Consider the following 14,436-nt stretch of genomic DNA (forward strand, 5'->3'; position numbering starts at 1 on the left):
ACAAGATTAAAAACAAACTGTTTATATGAATATATATAAAGTGGTGGTGGGGGTCGATCTAATTAACGAACTTTTACGTAAATCAGGGGGAGGGGGGCGGCTTGTTTAAGGAGGGGTATTTAAACCTTTTAAAGAATAAGACATAAACAATACTATTTTAAAAAATAAATACTGAATTAACGTTTAAAATTAAGTAAAAACTATTTTTTTTCGGTCATTCCTCTGAGTTCAGTCATAAAATCTCTGATGTATTTAGATTCTTGAACTTCAAGTAAACTTCTCCCAAGGTCCCAAATCTTCTCTGTACAGGAGTTCATGCCTAAGAAGGTTAAAATGTTCTCCTGTAGGCTGGTTTGTATGGAGATTTTATAATGTAACCAATATGTTCCCTCACTCTTTCATCCACAGATCTTGTTGTCTGTCCTGTTTGTATGTTCTATTTATATTTTAATATTCTAACATCCAGGAGCTGAAAAAATCTTTGATGCAATTTGTCTCCTGTAATGTAAACGGGATAAAACTTTAGCTACAAATAAACAGTGAGAAAAATATAGATTAAACATCATGAAAATTTGACTATTTCTGTCCGTGAATACCTTTATTTCCTTGAACACTGAATTTTTTAGAGAATGTAATTAACTTTTTTATAGTGTTCAGTTGACAGATAAATCTGAGTTTTAAGAAAAATAAATGAAAATTATTCAACTAAACTTATTCTGTATTCCGTCAATGTTGCCTCTTGGTGGGCATCAACTTAAAAAACAAACAAAATCTGTAAATTCTGCTGTAATTGAGTGTAATTTTGAAGTGCTTTTGATAAAATTGATAAAACGACCACAAATTAGCACGCATGTATTAATATTAATTGATAATTAAAAGTCCACAACTAAAATTTTTATCAAATCTCATGAATATTGAAGAAAAAAGTGTAATGCTATACAATCTATAAACAGCTATTTATCATCTTTTTAGACAAATTGTAAATATTTAAGTATTAGCAAAGAATAAGTATTAAAATTCTCAAGATATCTCTTTTAAAATAAATATATACATTGTTGAAATGCTTTTTATTGATCTAATCTTCTTTAATTTTCTGAATTTTATCATTTTGTTTTGCATCCTTCGCATTGTTCTAGCACGGGCCCCAGCTCGCAACTTTTATAAAGTTACATTCTAAAAAGTAAAAGTTATTTTGATAAAAATTCTTTAAGTCAGTTGTAAATTTTAAGGGTTTTTTCCAAATGTGTTTTACTGTTTGTATTTTTTAAAGTGAATTAAGAAATTATTCAAACTTTGAAAATGTCTTTTACCAAATTGAATTCGCTCCAACATTGCAAAAACTTTAAGAGCAACAAACATTTCGGTATTATTTACATATTTGCAGTGTTTTGTTGAGTACTATGATAAAATAAGTATGTATGCATGCAGTTCACACAGAGTTTCCCAGAAAAGACGAGACTTGAATGATGAGTATAAATCCTGTAAATTTCAAAGTTGAATTTGGCTCTTGCCTTGAATATAATTTATTCAGTTTTTAGCATAGTAAGAATTAAATTCTTACAGATGCAGGGAACCACAAGTTCAAAAAACAAGACAGAAAAGATTTCTTAATGTCGTCTTTGAAGTCTCATTCTGTATATATTTACCTGCGTAACATTCATTGTCGTAGGTTTTTCCATCTTCTCCACAGACTAGCGTCAAATCATAATCACAAGTACAAACTAAAAATCTTTTATATTAATTAAATCAATTCTGGTGTTTTAAAAGAAATTACAAAGAAATTTATTAACGTTTATAGTAAAATCAAAATCTTTTTAAATCTTTTGAATGCATTGCTTTCTCGATATTTAAAAATTGGTTTAAAATTACCGGTGCGTTTTGTAACCGTTCCAGGGTTTTTGGCAACCGTTCCAGGGTTTTGGGTTATTGTTTCAGGACTTTTGGTAACAGTTCCGAGGATTTTTGTAACAGTTTCGGAACTAATTGTAACAAATCCTGGGGTAGTGGCAAAAGTTTCCAGGGGTTTTGTGACTTCATGACTTTTGGTAACAGTTCCGAGGATTTTTGTAACAGTTTCGGAACTAATTGTAACAAATCCTGGGGTAGTGGCAACAGTTTCCAGGGGTTTTGTAACTTCATGACTTTTGGTAACATTTCCGGGGAATTTGATTACAATGGCTTTGGTAACAGTTTCAGGACTTTTTTTAATTGTTCCGGGGGAAGTTGCAACAATTCCAGGGGTTTTTGTAACAGTTCCAATTGTGTTTTTAACAGTGGCAGGATTGTTTGTAACATGTCCAAAGGGTTTTGTAACTTTTCCAGGATTTTTGGTAACAGTTCCGGGGGTTTGGGACTTATATGTTGATCTATAAGAGAACCATACCATGTAGAATCGACCCAGTTCTAAACATATTGTTATATTAACAATTAGACGAAAAAAGTAAATATAAAAATATTTGGATAAAATAATCGGCATTAAAGCTGCCTTCCGCAAGCCTGGGAACGGTGACAAAAGGCACCAGTTATACTAGTTGACAGTATTTTCAGAAAAAAAAACATTTTGCACTTTGCACACCTTGATAATTGAAGCTCTCAATAATCCCTCCCCCCCCCGTTCAACCGAAAAGAGGGGATGCAAAACAAGATATTAATCTTGCAACCTCAGAGTCCGAAACTAATTGCATCGTACAAAACACGAAACCCGGTTTTATATATTAACTTGAACTTTGTGCATGGTTTCGTTTGCAACATGGTTGTTTAGTGTAAACAATAAATTATTAAAGGATCAAATATATTTTCTAATGTTCAAGAATAATTGAAAAAGAAATTCTTGTCCCTATATTTGAAACCAAACCTTTTATATTTCAAACAATGAATTCTGCTAAATCAAATAATCAAAGTTTGAAATATCAAAGGTTCAAACCATCGGGTTGGAAAGATATAGGGATTAGCAAATTTGAGTTTGTAGCAAAAAGTTGAAAATAAAACTTAATGTGATTTAACTCACTCTATGCATACATGTATTCTCTGCAATTTGGCCGATGATGGAAATTGTATTGTAAAGTTTGAAAATAAATTGTATTGTAAAGTTTGAAAATAAATTGTATTGTAAAGTTTGAAAATAAATTGTATTGTAAAGTTTGAAACAAAGAACATTTCCATTGAGAAAGAGGATGAAATATTTTAAGTTTAGAAAAAAAGGGGGGGGGAGTTAGTAAGACTGAATAAAGCTGGTTGTATAATGTTGTGGTAATGCATAATGTGGGTCATGAATACCAACGATCTCTGCTGTAAAATACAAGATTAAAACCACTGTGAAAAAAAACTTTCAAGTCTTCCTGGATCCCACCAAAACTCCTTCAAATTAATGCACATTTTAGATACTAAAGTGCATTAAACAGAGATTCGAGGTTTAAAAAAAAATATTTTTATTGAAACCTACGACTATAATTTTATTCAGTTCTCTGATTCTTTATCGAAATATTTATTTGAGCAGATAAAAATCATTTCATCATTTACAAAAAAAGGCTTAAAACGCGTTTTTTTATAAGAATCTTAGATTTTTGTTCCTTTTTGTTGGGTGGGGATTTTTTTCACTTCCTTTTTATGCAATTCATCGGCGGCCATAAACCATTCATGGTCATGCAGGAAAAAAATAACCAAATTTGTGACTTTACAAAAATGTCATTCAATTTGATGACAAAAAAGGTTTTCAGGAAGATAAGTAGGAAAATTTGCTCAAATTTAAAACTTGTTGGTATTTTCGTCTGAAGGCAAAAAAGATGTATTTTTATTCTGAAATAAAGGAATTGAGTATTTGTCACAAACTTAAATTTTCTAATTCCTTTATCTTTGCAACTTGATGATGTAAACCTTAGATATTGCAAGCTTAAACTATTTGTTATAACAGAATTTATAGTTTGAAATATCTAATGTCAACGACATTGGATTGCAATGCATAGGTGTTAGAAAATCAGAATTTGTGTTGTGGCAATGAAATTCCTTTATTGAATATACATATTTGTTTGAAGTGAAAAGTGTTTTATAAAATTATTAAAATAAAAATAATTTAAAAGTAAACATATTTTACATATTTTACATATTTTGCTAAATTTTCTTTGTCTGACAGGGACTGATGTTAGCGTAATTTCAAACGACCCTTAATACTAAGATGAAAATACACGAGTTACAACGATACCCTTAGTCTGATAAAAAATGTGGAAGAAACTGTCATTTTTCTCACTTGAAAAAAATTATTTCTCTGAGTTTCTCTATTGCTTCCCATAATTAAACAAATACTGCAGCGCAAGTCACTTTCGCAGAGAAACCGCAAATGAAAATAAGCATTTTAAACAAACAAATCATTTATCACACTCCTCTGCTGCTTTAGTAATTGTAAATTGGCAGTACAGTCCAAAGTAGGACTGTAAAGGTTGGCCTAGCTCGGATGTTTAAATGTACACCTGTGGGACGTGATATATCTATAAATGCATACTTGATCAGACAGTGCTTTCAATGGTACCGTTGTAAATCTGGCATTGCCATTTTTGCTTTGAGGGTCACTTTCTATAGCGCTTACAGCCCTTCAACACCATTTTTGTTACGTAAGTATACACGTAGATGCTATGCTATATGTCTCAAGGAATGGTATAAGATATCCGTCAGATCAAACACCTACATCAGTAGGATGTTCGAATATGTTTTAACAACATTATAGATATATGTTGCAAGTTCCCCCGATCAAAATTTGAGGCAAATCGGTCCAAGGGTTTTTAAGTTTTGATCGGACAAACAAAGAGACAAACAGAGATAAACACTTTATATTTATGAATAAATTGGATTTTAGTGATGTAGCGAACGTAATTTTATAAATAATAATAGAAAAATATCGATGAATATGACAAGATAATACAATACGATATATTCCTAGTAGAAGAAGTATAAACATTGTAGTAAACTGCACAGGTAGATGTTAACTAGATTATATTACACTCTCGACAGTTATCAACTACATATATTGTATTTTATTAATTTAATTGAATCACGCAACCTCGGAGTTCTTGTGGATTAATGCCTCTCTGATCGAGTACATGTCAGATGCAGTTAGCGATAACATGCAGTTTACCTTTTTTTATAATTAACTACACTTATTCTGTTCCTTGAATTCACATCTTGATAAAGAAAATTAAAGGATTGTTCCCGAAAATTATTCTCTCTTCCCCTCACGAGAAACAGCATTATTAGGGTTTTCAATGTTTGGACCAAGAAGTTTGGAGTAGAAGGAAGATACAAGTTACAACTGACGCGGCCCGCTCTATCATATGATTATACATGCTTTGCAGACGGTACTTCATTTGTATAGGAAATATTTGTCTCTTGTACACTTACCACGTATACAATAACCTATTGTAAATATTTCTTATACAAATGGAGCACCGTCTGCAAAGCAGGTATAATCATATGGTAGGGCGGGTCGCGTCAGATGTATTTCCCTTCTATTTCATACTCCTTGATTTGGACCCGTAATGTCTTACGGAACCTTTCCGGAAGCTGTTAAGAACTACAAACCATAAAAAAACTTTTGGAAATATTTTTTAACTGATTTTGAAACGAAGTATATATATCTTATGTAATACACAGAGCTTGGTGTGATATTTTGAAAAAAGTTAAAGGGACGAAAATTGTATATGGCAATAATTGATCCAGAATAACGTCCCGTACACTTTTTTAACAGGTCACACCTGCAGCTTTGTATCTTGTAAGGCGTCTAGGAGGTAGATTTATTATTTATCCGGTTAAACAAGTTTCTGCCATTAATTTCCATGAGTTTTTAAGGGTTCATAATTCTTAACAGGCCATTCACACTCAACTCATGTACATTGAAATATTAGTTTGTACTGCTCCGCCCGTTCATTCACCGTGTTAACAGCTGGTATAACTAAACTGACGCGGTCTGCAAATGATTGAATTTACAATTAATAAAGCGGCAATTAAGTGTGCTTTACGGGTCCAAGTTGGTCCGAAAAAAATGGAAACCCTCGCATTAATGGAAGAGGATGAAACACTTTAGAAAGACATTTCATACGTATTGTGTGTATGTACAGGGCTGGCAAAGTTCCGTTAACGAAACGTAGGCTTTCGAAAATTAACGGAAGAGTCCGTTTACGATCAGCAAAAATCGTTAATTTTTAGATTGTTAACGAAACGGATTAGCCATTTAAGAAAAAATAACAGTTCAAAATGTTATTTAAAAAGCTAAAAAGGGTGTTTTTAAATGTCCTCTTCCGTATTTATAAACCCTTAAAGAATTTTTTTGCCATTAACGCCGTTAATGGCTGTGCCGTTAACAATTTTTTTAATTGTTAACAGAAATTTGTCCGCCGTTAACACCGTTAATAGTAGTGTAATATACCGTTAACGGCTAGAAAAAGTTGGAACGTGCCCAGCCCTATGGATGTAAGGTGGGGAGTTTAAGGTCTCTGTTGAATATTTATTCTGATTCATTAGAACTACTCAGGCTGGTTAAAGGTAAAAGCAAACCAACTTTAGGGAACCTTTGTTTCCAGTTTTCTATATAACTATGTATAGTTCCACCAAGCAGACCTAATTCGTAAAATGTGTGAGAAAAAACTTTATTACCATACCTACACTTTAGCCCAGAACTTTGGCGGAGTGGGATTCCTGGTGTGCGCAATGTCCCGTGAAATTCCAAAACAGAGAGAGGGGGATTGAATTTTGTAGTTCCAGAAAGATAAAAAAATTAGTATTTATTTAGGGTTAGGTTAGGTTAAGACACTTTCTGGGCCGAGCGCTGCGGCTAGGACAGGCTAGGGGGCCGAGCGCTGCGGCCAAGTTATGACACTTTCTGGGCCGAGCGCTGCGGTTAGGACAAAATTCAATCCCCCTCTCTCTGTTTTGGAATTTTACGGGACATTGCACACAACAGGAATCCCACTCCGCCCAAAACTTTGGAGACATCGAGGAAATTTGTTTTCTAAATTAACCTACTGATTATTGAATTCTCCATATATGCTGGAGCTGGAGCTGGAGCTCTTTTAAACTGTTTCCGCATATTTATGGCTATTTATTTGTTTTTATAAATAATGAGATTTAGGTATAATTGTATAATACCCATTGAAAAATTTGTCAAGACGATATTTTATAAATTCTTTCGATATCTCCTAAGTTTTGGGTTAAACTGTATTACACTTGAGCGACACTAGATTCCCCAAAAAGAAACTTCGCTGAAATGGCGCAAACAACTGAGCTACGTCAGTAAACTACCTACTGCTGGTTTAAATTTGAACCACCTATTCAAAGTTAGAGATTTAGGAAAGATTTAGATTTGTGATTCAAATTCAAAGTAGGCAATTTGAATTAATTAAATTCGGTCCCTTTACCTTGTTGCAATAATTTATTGTGTGGGATGCATGCAAACATAGGTTGCAGATAATTATGCATTTCATTTTTAAGTTCAAATTTTGTCCTTTAGGTCTAGTTTGACAGGCTTTCCAGGGCTGTAAAACAAGTTTAATGCATAGGTGAGGGAAAAGTGTGTATCGCTTCGTCTTGCCTAAACTATTTTTCTGAATATTCTGCATTCAAGTTCAATCAAGGCAATGTGAATAGAACTAAGGTGAAGGAAAGGGTGGAATACTATTGTGTACATGTGTGACGTATTGAGTCTAGTTTTATCTAAACAATAACAAATATTGTAAGCTAAAGTCGGAATATTAAAACTTTGCTTGTAAAATCCAAGGATGTAATGCAAGGAAAGTTATTTCAGAAGTGTACACATCTTTTGTACTGCAGTGTACTGTCTCTGGGCTGTAATGTAAACACAAGACGGATGTCAAAGCCTGACATGGGATCCATCTTTTACATAAAAAATAAATGAAATATTCTGGTCATAGGAACCTATTATGTGAATTATCAACATTATCAAAATTTACTGATTTTAACCTACTCGGATACTAAACGAACACTGATGCATCTATTCTTGTTTAGAAATTCCGCCCAAAGAGAACTAGTTTCAATGTGTACGCAGAGTATACACGACCGCAAATAACTTTCCTTGCATTACACCCTTGGTAAAATCATTCTCAATCCTCACAAATGATTTAACACAAATGATATATTTTAATTTAACCTACCGTAGTGAAGAGAGAATTATATATAAGATTTTGTTGCAAGCGCAGCATTATATAGGTTTCTGAAGTGGGCCCTTCTCGTGGCGTCACGTTTCAATTTTTTTTTCTTACATCTGCTGGCAGAGCTGGCATCATGGTGACAAAAGAAAACTCTGATTTTCTAATCACTTTATCTTTACAACCCAATGTTGTAGACCTGATTTATTTCAAACTATGAATTCTGTTAGTTCAAAAGCGTAAGTTTAAATTTCAAACAATCAGGTTATAAAGATAAAGAAAATTGAGTTTGTGGCGATTACTTATTTCTTTCTGGAAATTTTAGCAACCACCTTAATTAAACTAGCATCGATCCAAGACAAATTTTATGTTCACAGTAACTTCTGATCTCACCTAGCAGCAAGTTACCTAAACTATTCCTTGACCTTTAGCAGCAAGTTCCCTGCGCTGATATATCCATAAACCTTCAAGTTCCCTGAAATATTCCTAAAGCTTCAAGTTCCCTGATACATTCCTAAACCTTCAGGTATCCTCATATATTCCTAAACCTTCAAGTTCCCTGATGTATTCCTAAACCTTCAAGTTCCCTGATATATTTCTATACCTTCAAGTTCCCTGATATATCCCTAAACCTTCAAGTTTACTGATATATCCCTGAACCTTCAAGTTCCTTGATATATCCCTAAACCTTCAAGTTCCCTTATATATCCCTAAACCTTCAAGTTCCCTGATATATTCCTAAACCTTTAAGTTCCCTGAAATATTCCTAAAGCTTCAAGTTCCCTGATATATTCCTAAACCTTCAGGTATCCTCATATATTCCAAAAGCTCCAAATTCCCTGAAATATCCCTAAACCTTTAAGTTCCCTGAAATATTCCTAAACCTTCAAGTTCCCTGATATATTCCTAAACCTTCAGGTATCCTCATATATTCCAAAAGCTCCAAGTTCCCTGATATATCCCTAAACCTTCAAGTTCCCTGATATATCCATAAACCTTCAAATTCCCTGAAATATCCCTAAACCTTCAAGTTCCCTGATATATTTCTAAACCTTCAAGTTCCCTGATATTTTCCTAAACCTTCAAGTTCCCTGATATATCCCTAAACCCTCAAGTTCCCTGATATTTCCCTAAACCTTCAAGTTCCCTGATATATTTCTAAACCTTTAAGTTCCCTGGTAAAGTTCTAAAACCTTCAGGTATCCTGATATATCCCTAAACCTTCAAGCTCCCTGATATATACCCCTAAACCTTAAAGTTCCCTGATATACTCCTGAACCTTCAAGTTCCCTGATATATCTCTAAACCTTCAAGTTCCCTAATACATCCCTAATCCTTTAAGTTTCCATATCCCTAAACCTTCAAGTTCCCTGACATATTCCTAAACCTTCAGGTATCCTGATATATTCCTAAAGCTACAGGTTCCTGATATATCCCTAAACCTTCAAGTTCCCTGATATATCCCTAAACCTTCAAGTTCCCTGATATATCCATAAACCTTCAAGTTCCCTGATATATTCCTAAACCTTCAAGTTCCCTTATATATTCCTAAACCTTCAAGTTCACTTATATATTCCTAAACCTTCAAGTTCCCTGATATATTTCTAAACCTTCAAGTTCCCTGATATATTCCTAAACCTTCAAGTTCCCTGATATATGTCTAATCCTTCAAGTTCCCTGGTATAGTCCTAAAACCTTCAGGTATCCTGATATATCCCTAAACCTTCAAGCTCCCTGATATATATCCCTAAACCTCTAAGTTCCCTGATATATCCCTAAACCTTCAAGTTCCCTGATATATCTCTAAACCTTCAAGTTCCCTGATATATCCCTAAACCTTCAAGTTCTCTGATATATCCCTAAACCTTCAAGTTCCCTGATATATTCCTAAACCTTCAAGTTCCTGATATATCCCTAAACCTTCAAGTTCCCTGATATATTTCTAAACCTTCAAGTTCCCTGATATACTCCTAAATCTTCAAGTATCCTGATATATCCTTAAACCTTCAAGTTCCCTGATATATCCCTAAACCTTTAAGTTCTCAGGTATATCCCTTAACCTTCAAGTTCTCTGATATACTCCTAAATCTTCAAGTATCCTGATATATCCCTGATATATCCCTAAACCTCAAGCAGCAAGTTCCTTCATTTTTCCCCAAACCTCCAGATTTTGTTGAGCCTTGAGAAAGCCCCCTAAAACCTTGAATTTTCTATAAAAACAAATTAAAAGAATGCTAAACTCTGGCTTTTAAATTATATTCTTGCTTGAAGTCTGGAGTTTAGCGTTAAATGTAACTTCAGTCTAGACTTCACATAATTTTTTAATGCATCCAGGATTACATTTGAAAACCGAGCCCTCGTCAAAATGCAGAGTTGTGCATTGTAAATGCATCTTTTATTAGAAAGATACGATATTTTTTAACCCATTCTAAAAATACCTTTCAACTTGATAAACGTGGCAATTTGACAAACTCTTTTTTTTGCGTCGATAATTTTGCTTTTGTTTGTTTGTTTGATGCTTGCATAACCTGCCTTATCTCTCTCATATTCTAAATCTAGTTTTAAACAAGTTCGCTTTTCTTAAAGGGACTGTAAGCATAATTTCAAGTAACCCTCAATGTCCGATTTACAGACTGTGTAACTCAACACAGAGCACACCTGAATGTGCAGCTGAATTTAAGCGGGTTTTGATAAGTTTAAACAAACATATCTCTGTACTCGACGAGCACACAGAGTTAGGGTACGTTTGTAATGGGCATTGCCCTCTTTGCATGGAGGGTCACTTGAAATTGCACTTACAGTCCCTTTAAATTTCAGTTCACAAATAATGATATTCTCAAAAGGAAAGAAAACAGTTTTAAAACATTTCTCAATGAATTTTTTAAAAACTTTAGTAACAAAAAGCTTGTGCTAAACAAACAGGGCAATAATTGTCAAAATCAAAATTTTCGTGTCGTTATATCTAAAGGGTTTGAAGTCGTCATTTAGGAATCAATCTTTGAGGACAAGCCTGTAAGCATTAACTCATCTTTTTTTGCAATCGTTTGATCTTCTTTGAATAATAAAAATCATAACAACATATTAAATAAATACTTCTTAGATTACATCTTAAACCATTGATGCAGTTAGCAATACTTTATATAGTTCAGGGGTTCACACAAACTCATCACTTTATATAGTTCAGGGGTTCACAAAAACTCATCACTTTATATAGTTCAGGGTTTCACACAAACTCATCACTTTATATAGTTCAGGGGTGCACACAAACTCAAGACAAGGACAGAAAGGACGTAATTTGATACAGTTTGCTAAACACTGTTATATCCCTTTAGTTTTTCATTTATATAAGAGTTTTTTAAAATTTGTTTAAGAAAACAAAAGTAGTTTATAAATTCATAGCATAGCACGCTACAGACGTTAAAGGAAATTGGCCTAAATAGGGTGTTATCAAGAAAAGTGTATACCATAATTAAACTTAAATAGATGGAAGTACTTTTATGTTAATCTGATAGTTCTGTTAAGTGCATTATTCAAATAATTAGTTTAGCTGCGAGCTTTTTTTATCTCGCATCAAAAAGCGATATCAAACTATTTTTCAGAATTTATCCGTGAATTTTCACATTTAACAAAATCTAAACTTCTGAAGTTAATTTTCACTTCTCGCAACCACCAATTCCTCTGAACAAAAAAAGAATTGACATATTGAGATTTTTAACATGAAAACCAATTAATCTTAGGTTTACAATTACAGATGAATAAGATAAGATACATTAGATAATTGTAATCTGGACTGACATATATCAATTATATTTATATATAAGAATTTATTTTTCTTCAATCATAAGGAACAGATTATTGACTTAAATACTAATTTCTAATACATTTTTAGCTTTGCAACCTGATGATGTAAATCTATGATATTTTAAACTTTAAAATCTTGATGATATGGTTGGGTTGGTCATGATGGGTTATACAGATAGATATAGTCATAACCAGAAAATTCTGAAATACGAAGACGACTTTATAGCAATACTAAAGTGTATTTGATGTTGTTACAAAACAAATAGTTTTACTAGACACTTATTAAATCACTAAATAAGTGAAATGGGTCTGTTTACACTGTACAATTGCTGTGTACCAAGCTTAGTGGACTATTTAAAGTCATAACTTGAGTCTGAAAGTCGTCTTCCTAGTTCATAGTTTTCTGGTTATCACCTTAGAAAAAACTGTAATATACCGGAGTTACGTGTACAACCCTACCGTATTACGCGCTTTTTACAGTTTTTGCCTAAGATAAAGAGACCGATAACAGGTCTGTATGTCCTAGGATTGACTCTCTGTAGATTTTTAACAACTGTATAGTTTACACAATTCGCCGAATATTAATACAGTATAAAATCACCAAAATGCAGATTCAATAGTTCAATACAATTTTAAACCTCAATTTGCTTTTTGGACATTAAAACGTGTGTTCTGATTTTTGATTATGCATTGTTATATGTACATAGCTGAAAACTTTAGAATGAGATATCCTTAATCCCAATTACTTAATCTGAGTATCCAATGAGCACACTTTTGATTTTCATCCTTAATTGTTCTTTCTTGAATATAGTAGAGAAAAATCAAAAACCGGTGTTTTAAATTTAGAGAGTCCCTCCTGTTTCTGTATATAATCTTAAATTGCGCGCAAAATTTCAAATTTTTTGGCTTCATATATGCGACTGTGATTGGTTGAACTTATACACTTTTCAGGATACAAGTACAAGATTAAGTTAGTCTCGATATTAAGAAAAAAAGAGGATCAAGCATTTATCTCAATATCCACCATTCTGAAGTTTTCAGCTCATGTTAGAAAATTACTTTAAACTCTAGTTATTCTAATAAATGTATAAATGATTTTGCATAAGATAAAATTGCACCCTTACCTCTAATAGTTCTCCTTAAAGGGAGTGTTCGCGAAAAATGAAAGGGGTTATAGGCTTAATGCGATAAAAAAGCGCTTTTGATCACTACTAATCTTACTTCTATCTATTGCGTCTATAATGAGAAAATTGTTAAAGACGTCTCATACCGAATAACATTGCAACATACGACTTAGACCGTGAAAAAATCAATTTAATTTCAAACAAATCATTCAGATATTACAACCTATAGTCATCGATTATCTTTCGCCACATTTATATATATTAGTTGATTTTTCATAATATGATTTAATTGTTATGATCTGAGAGTTACTTATAAAAACATTTATTCCTGTTTCGAGGATTTTTGGTAATATTTTCCAGGAATGTTCGAAAACAAGTTGTAAGCTAAATATTATTTCAAAAAACAAAATCAAAACTAGTATGAAATATTGAATATATACAAATGTGGCGAAAGATAATCGATGACTATAGGTTGTAATATCTGAATGATTTGTATAATATTAATTTGATTTTTTACGGTCTAAGTCGTATGTTCCAACTTCCTCAATTTGTATGGGCGCTATGCTCTTCGGTATGAGACGTCTTTATCAGTTTTCTCCTTGTAGACGCAACAGATAGAAGTGAGATTAGTAGTGATCAAAAGCGCTTTTTTATCGCATTAAGCCTATACCCCCTTTCATTTTTCGCGAACACTCCCTTTAAATCTATTTAATTGAAATGTTTTGCTATCATTATTAAAATCAGTTGGAATTAGGTGGAAAAAATAATCAAAACAGCCGAGATCTATTTTCCACCTAATTGCTTTATACTTGTACTGTTAAGTGTTAATATAATCATCAATTTGTAATAGTAAACTCGTTCTGTATACAGATACATGTTTTTTAGCAATAAACTTTATCTTATCTTATCTTATCTTATCTACTATATATTTGTTGAAAAGATACCAGCCAAAAAATTATGAGTTTTCATAAAATAACGTTATTCTTTAATCATCTGTTTTCAATATATATACAGGACTAAAGGTAGCGAGCTGATGACAAGGCATTCAAGTTTGACCCACTTGGGACTTTTCAAAATATTCGAGAAACGTTTCATCTGACAAGAAAAAATGTATGTTCCAAAATTTTTCAATTTATAGGTTAGTATTAAATTTTTTTTAGTATTGAATTAAATTAAAGATTTTGTGTGGATAATTTCAAAAGTTTTAACTATTTCTAAAACATGCTATTGACCCCCCCCCCCCCTGCAAAGAATTCAATCTTACCATACTGTCCATATATATCTATACCATGTAAACGCTCTGTGAATAGACTAGAGTAGCAAGGTTAATTACATTCAGTTCCCCTTTAATATTTGAAAATAAT

The 14,436-nt window shown here is 32.7% G+C and overlaps 1 protein-coding gene across 1 annotated transcript; it reads right to left on the minus strand.

Moving 5' to 3' along the window:
* Positions 1-1,048: 1,048 nt before the first annotated feature.
* On the minus strand, positions 1,049-2,831 carry LOC111709222 (uncharacterized). The gene is made up of 3 exons (XM_023482843.1): positions 1,870-2,831; positions 1,647-1,721; positions 1,049-1,173 (listed from the first exon to the last, which is right to left on the minus strand). The coding sequence occupies exons 1-3, from the start codon at positions 2,474-2,476 to the stop codon at positions 1,133-1,135; spliced, it is 723 nt and encodes a 240-aa protein (XP_023338611.1). The 5' UTR covers positions 2,477-2,831; the 3' UTR covers positions 1,049-1,132.
* Between the last annotated feature and the right edge of the window lie 11,605 nt (positions 2,832-14,436).

The sequence above is a fragment of the Eurytemora carolleeae genome, unplaced genomic scaffold (genome assembly GCF_000591075.1).
Source record: "Eurytemora carolleeae unplaced genomic scaffold, Eaff_2.0 scaffold42, whole genome shotgun sequence".
In the NCBI taxonomy this organism is placed as follows: Eukaryota; Metazoa; Arthropoda; class Copepoda; order Calanoida; family Temoridae; genus Eurytemora; species Eurytemora carolleeae.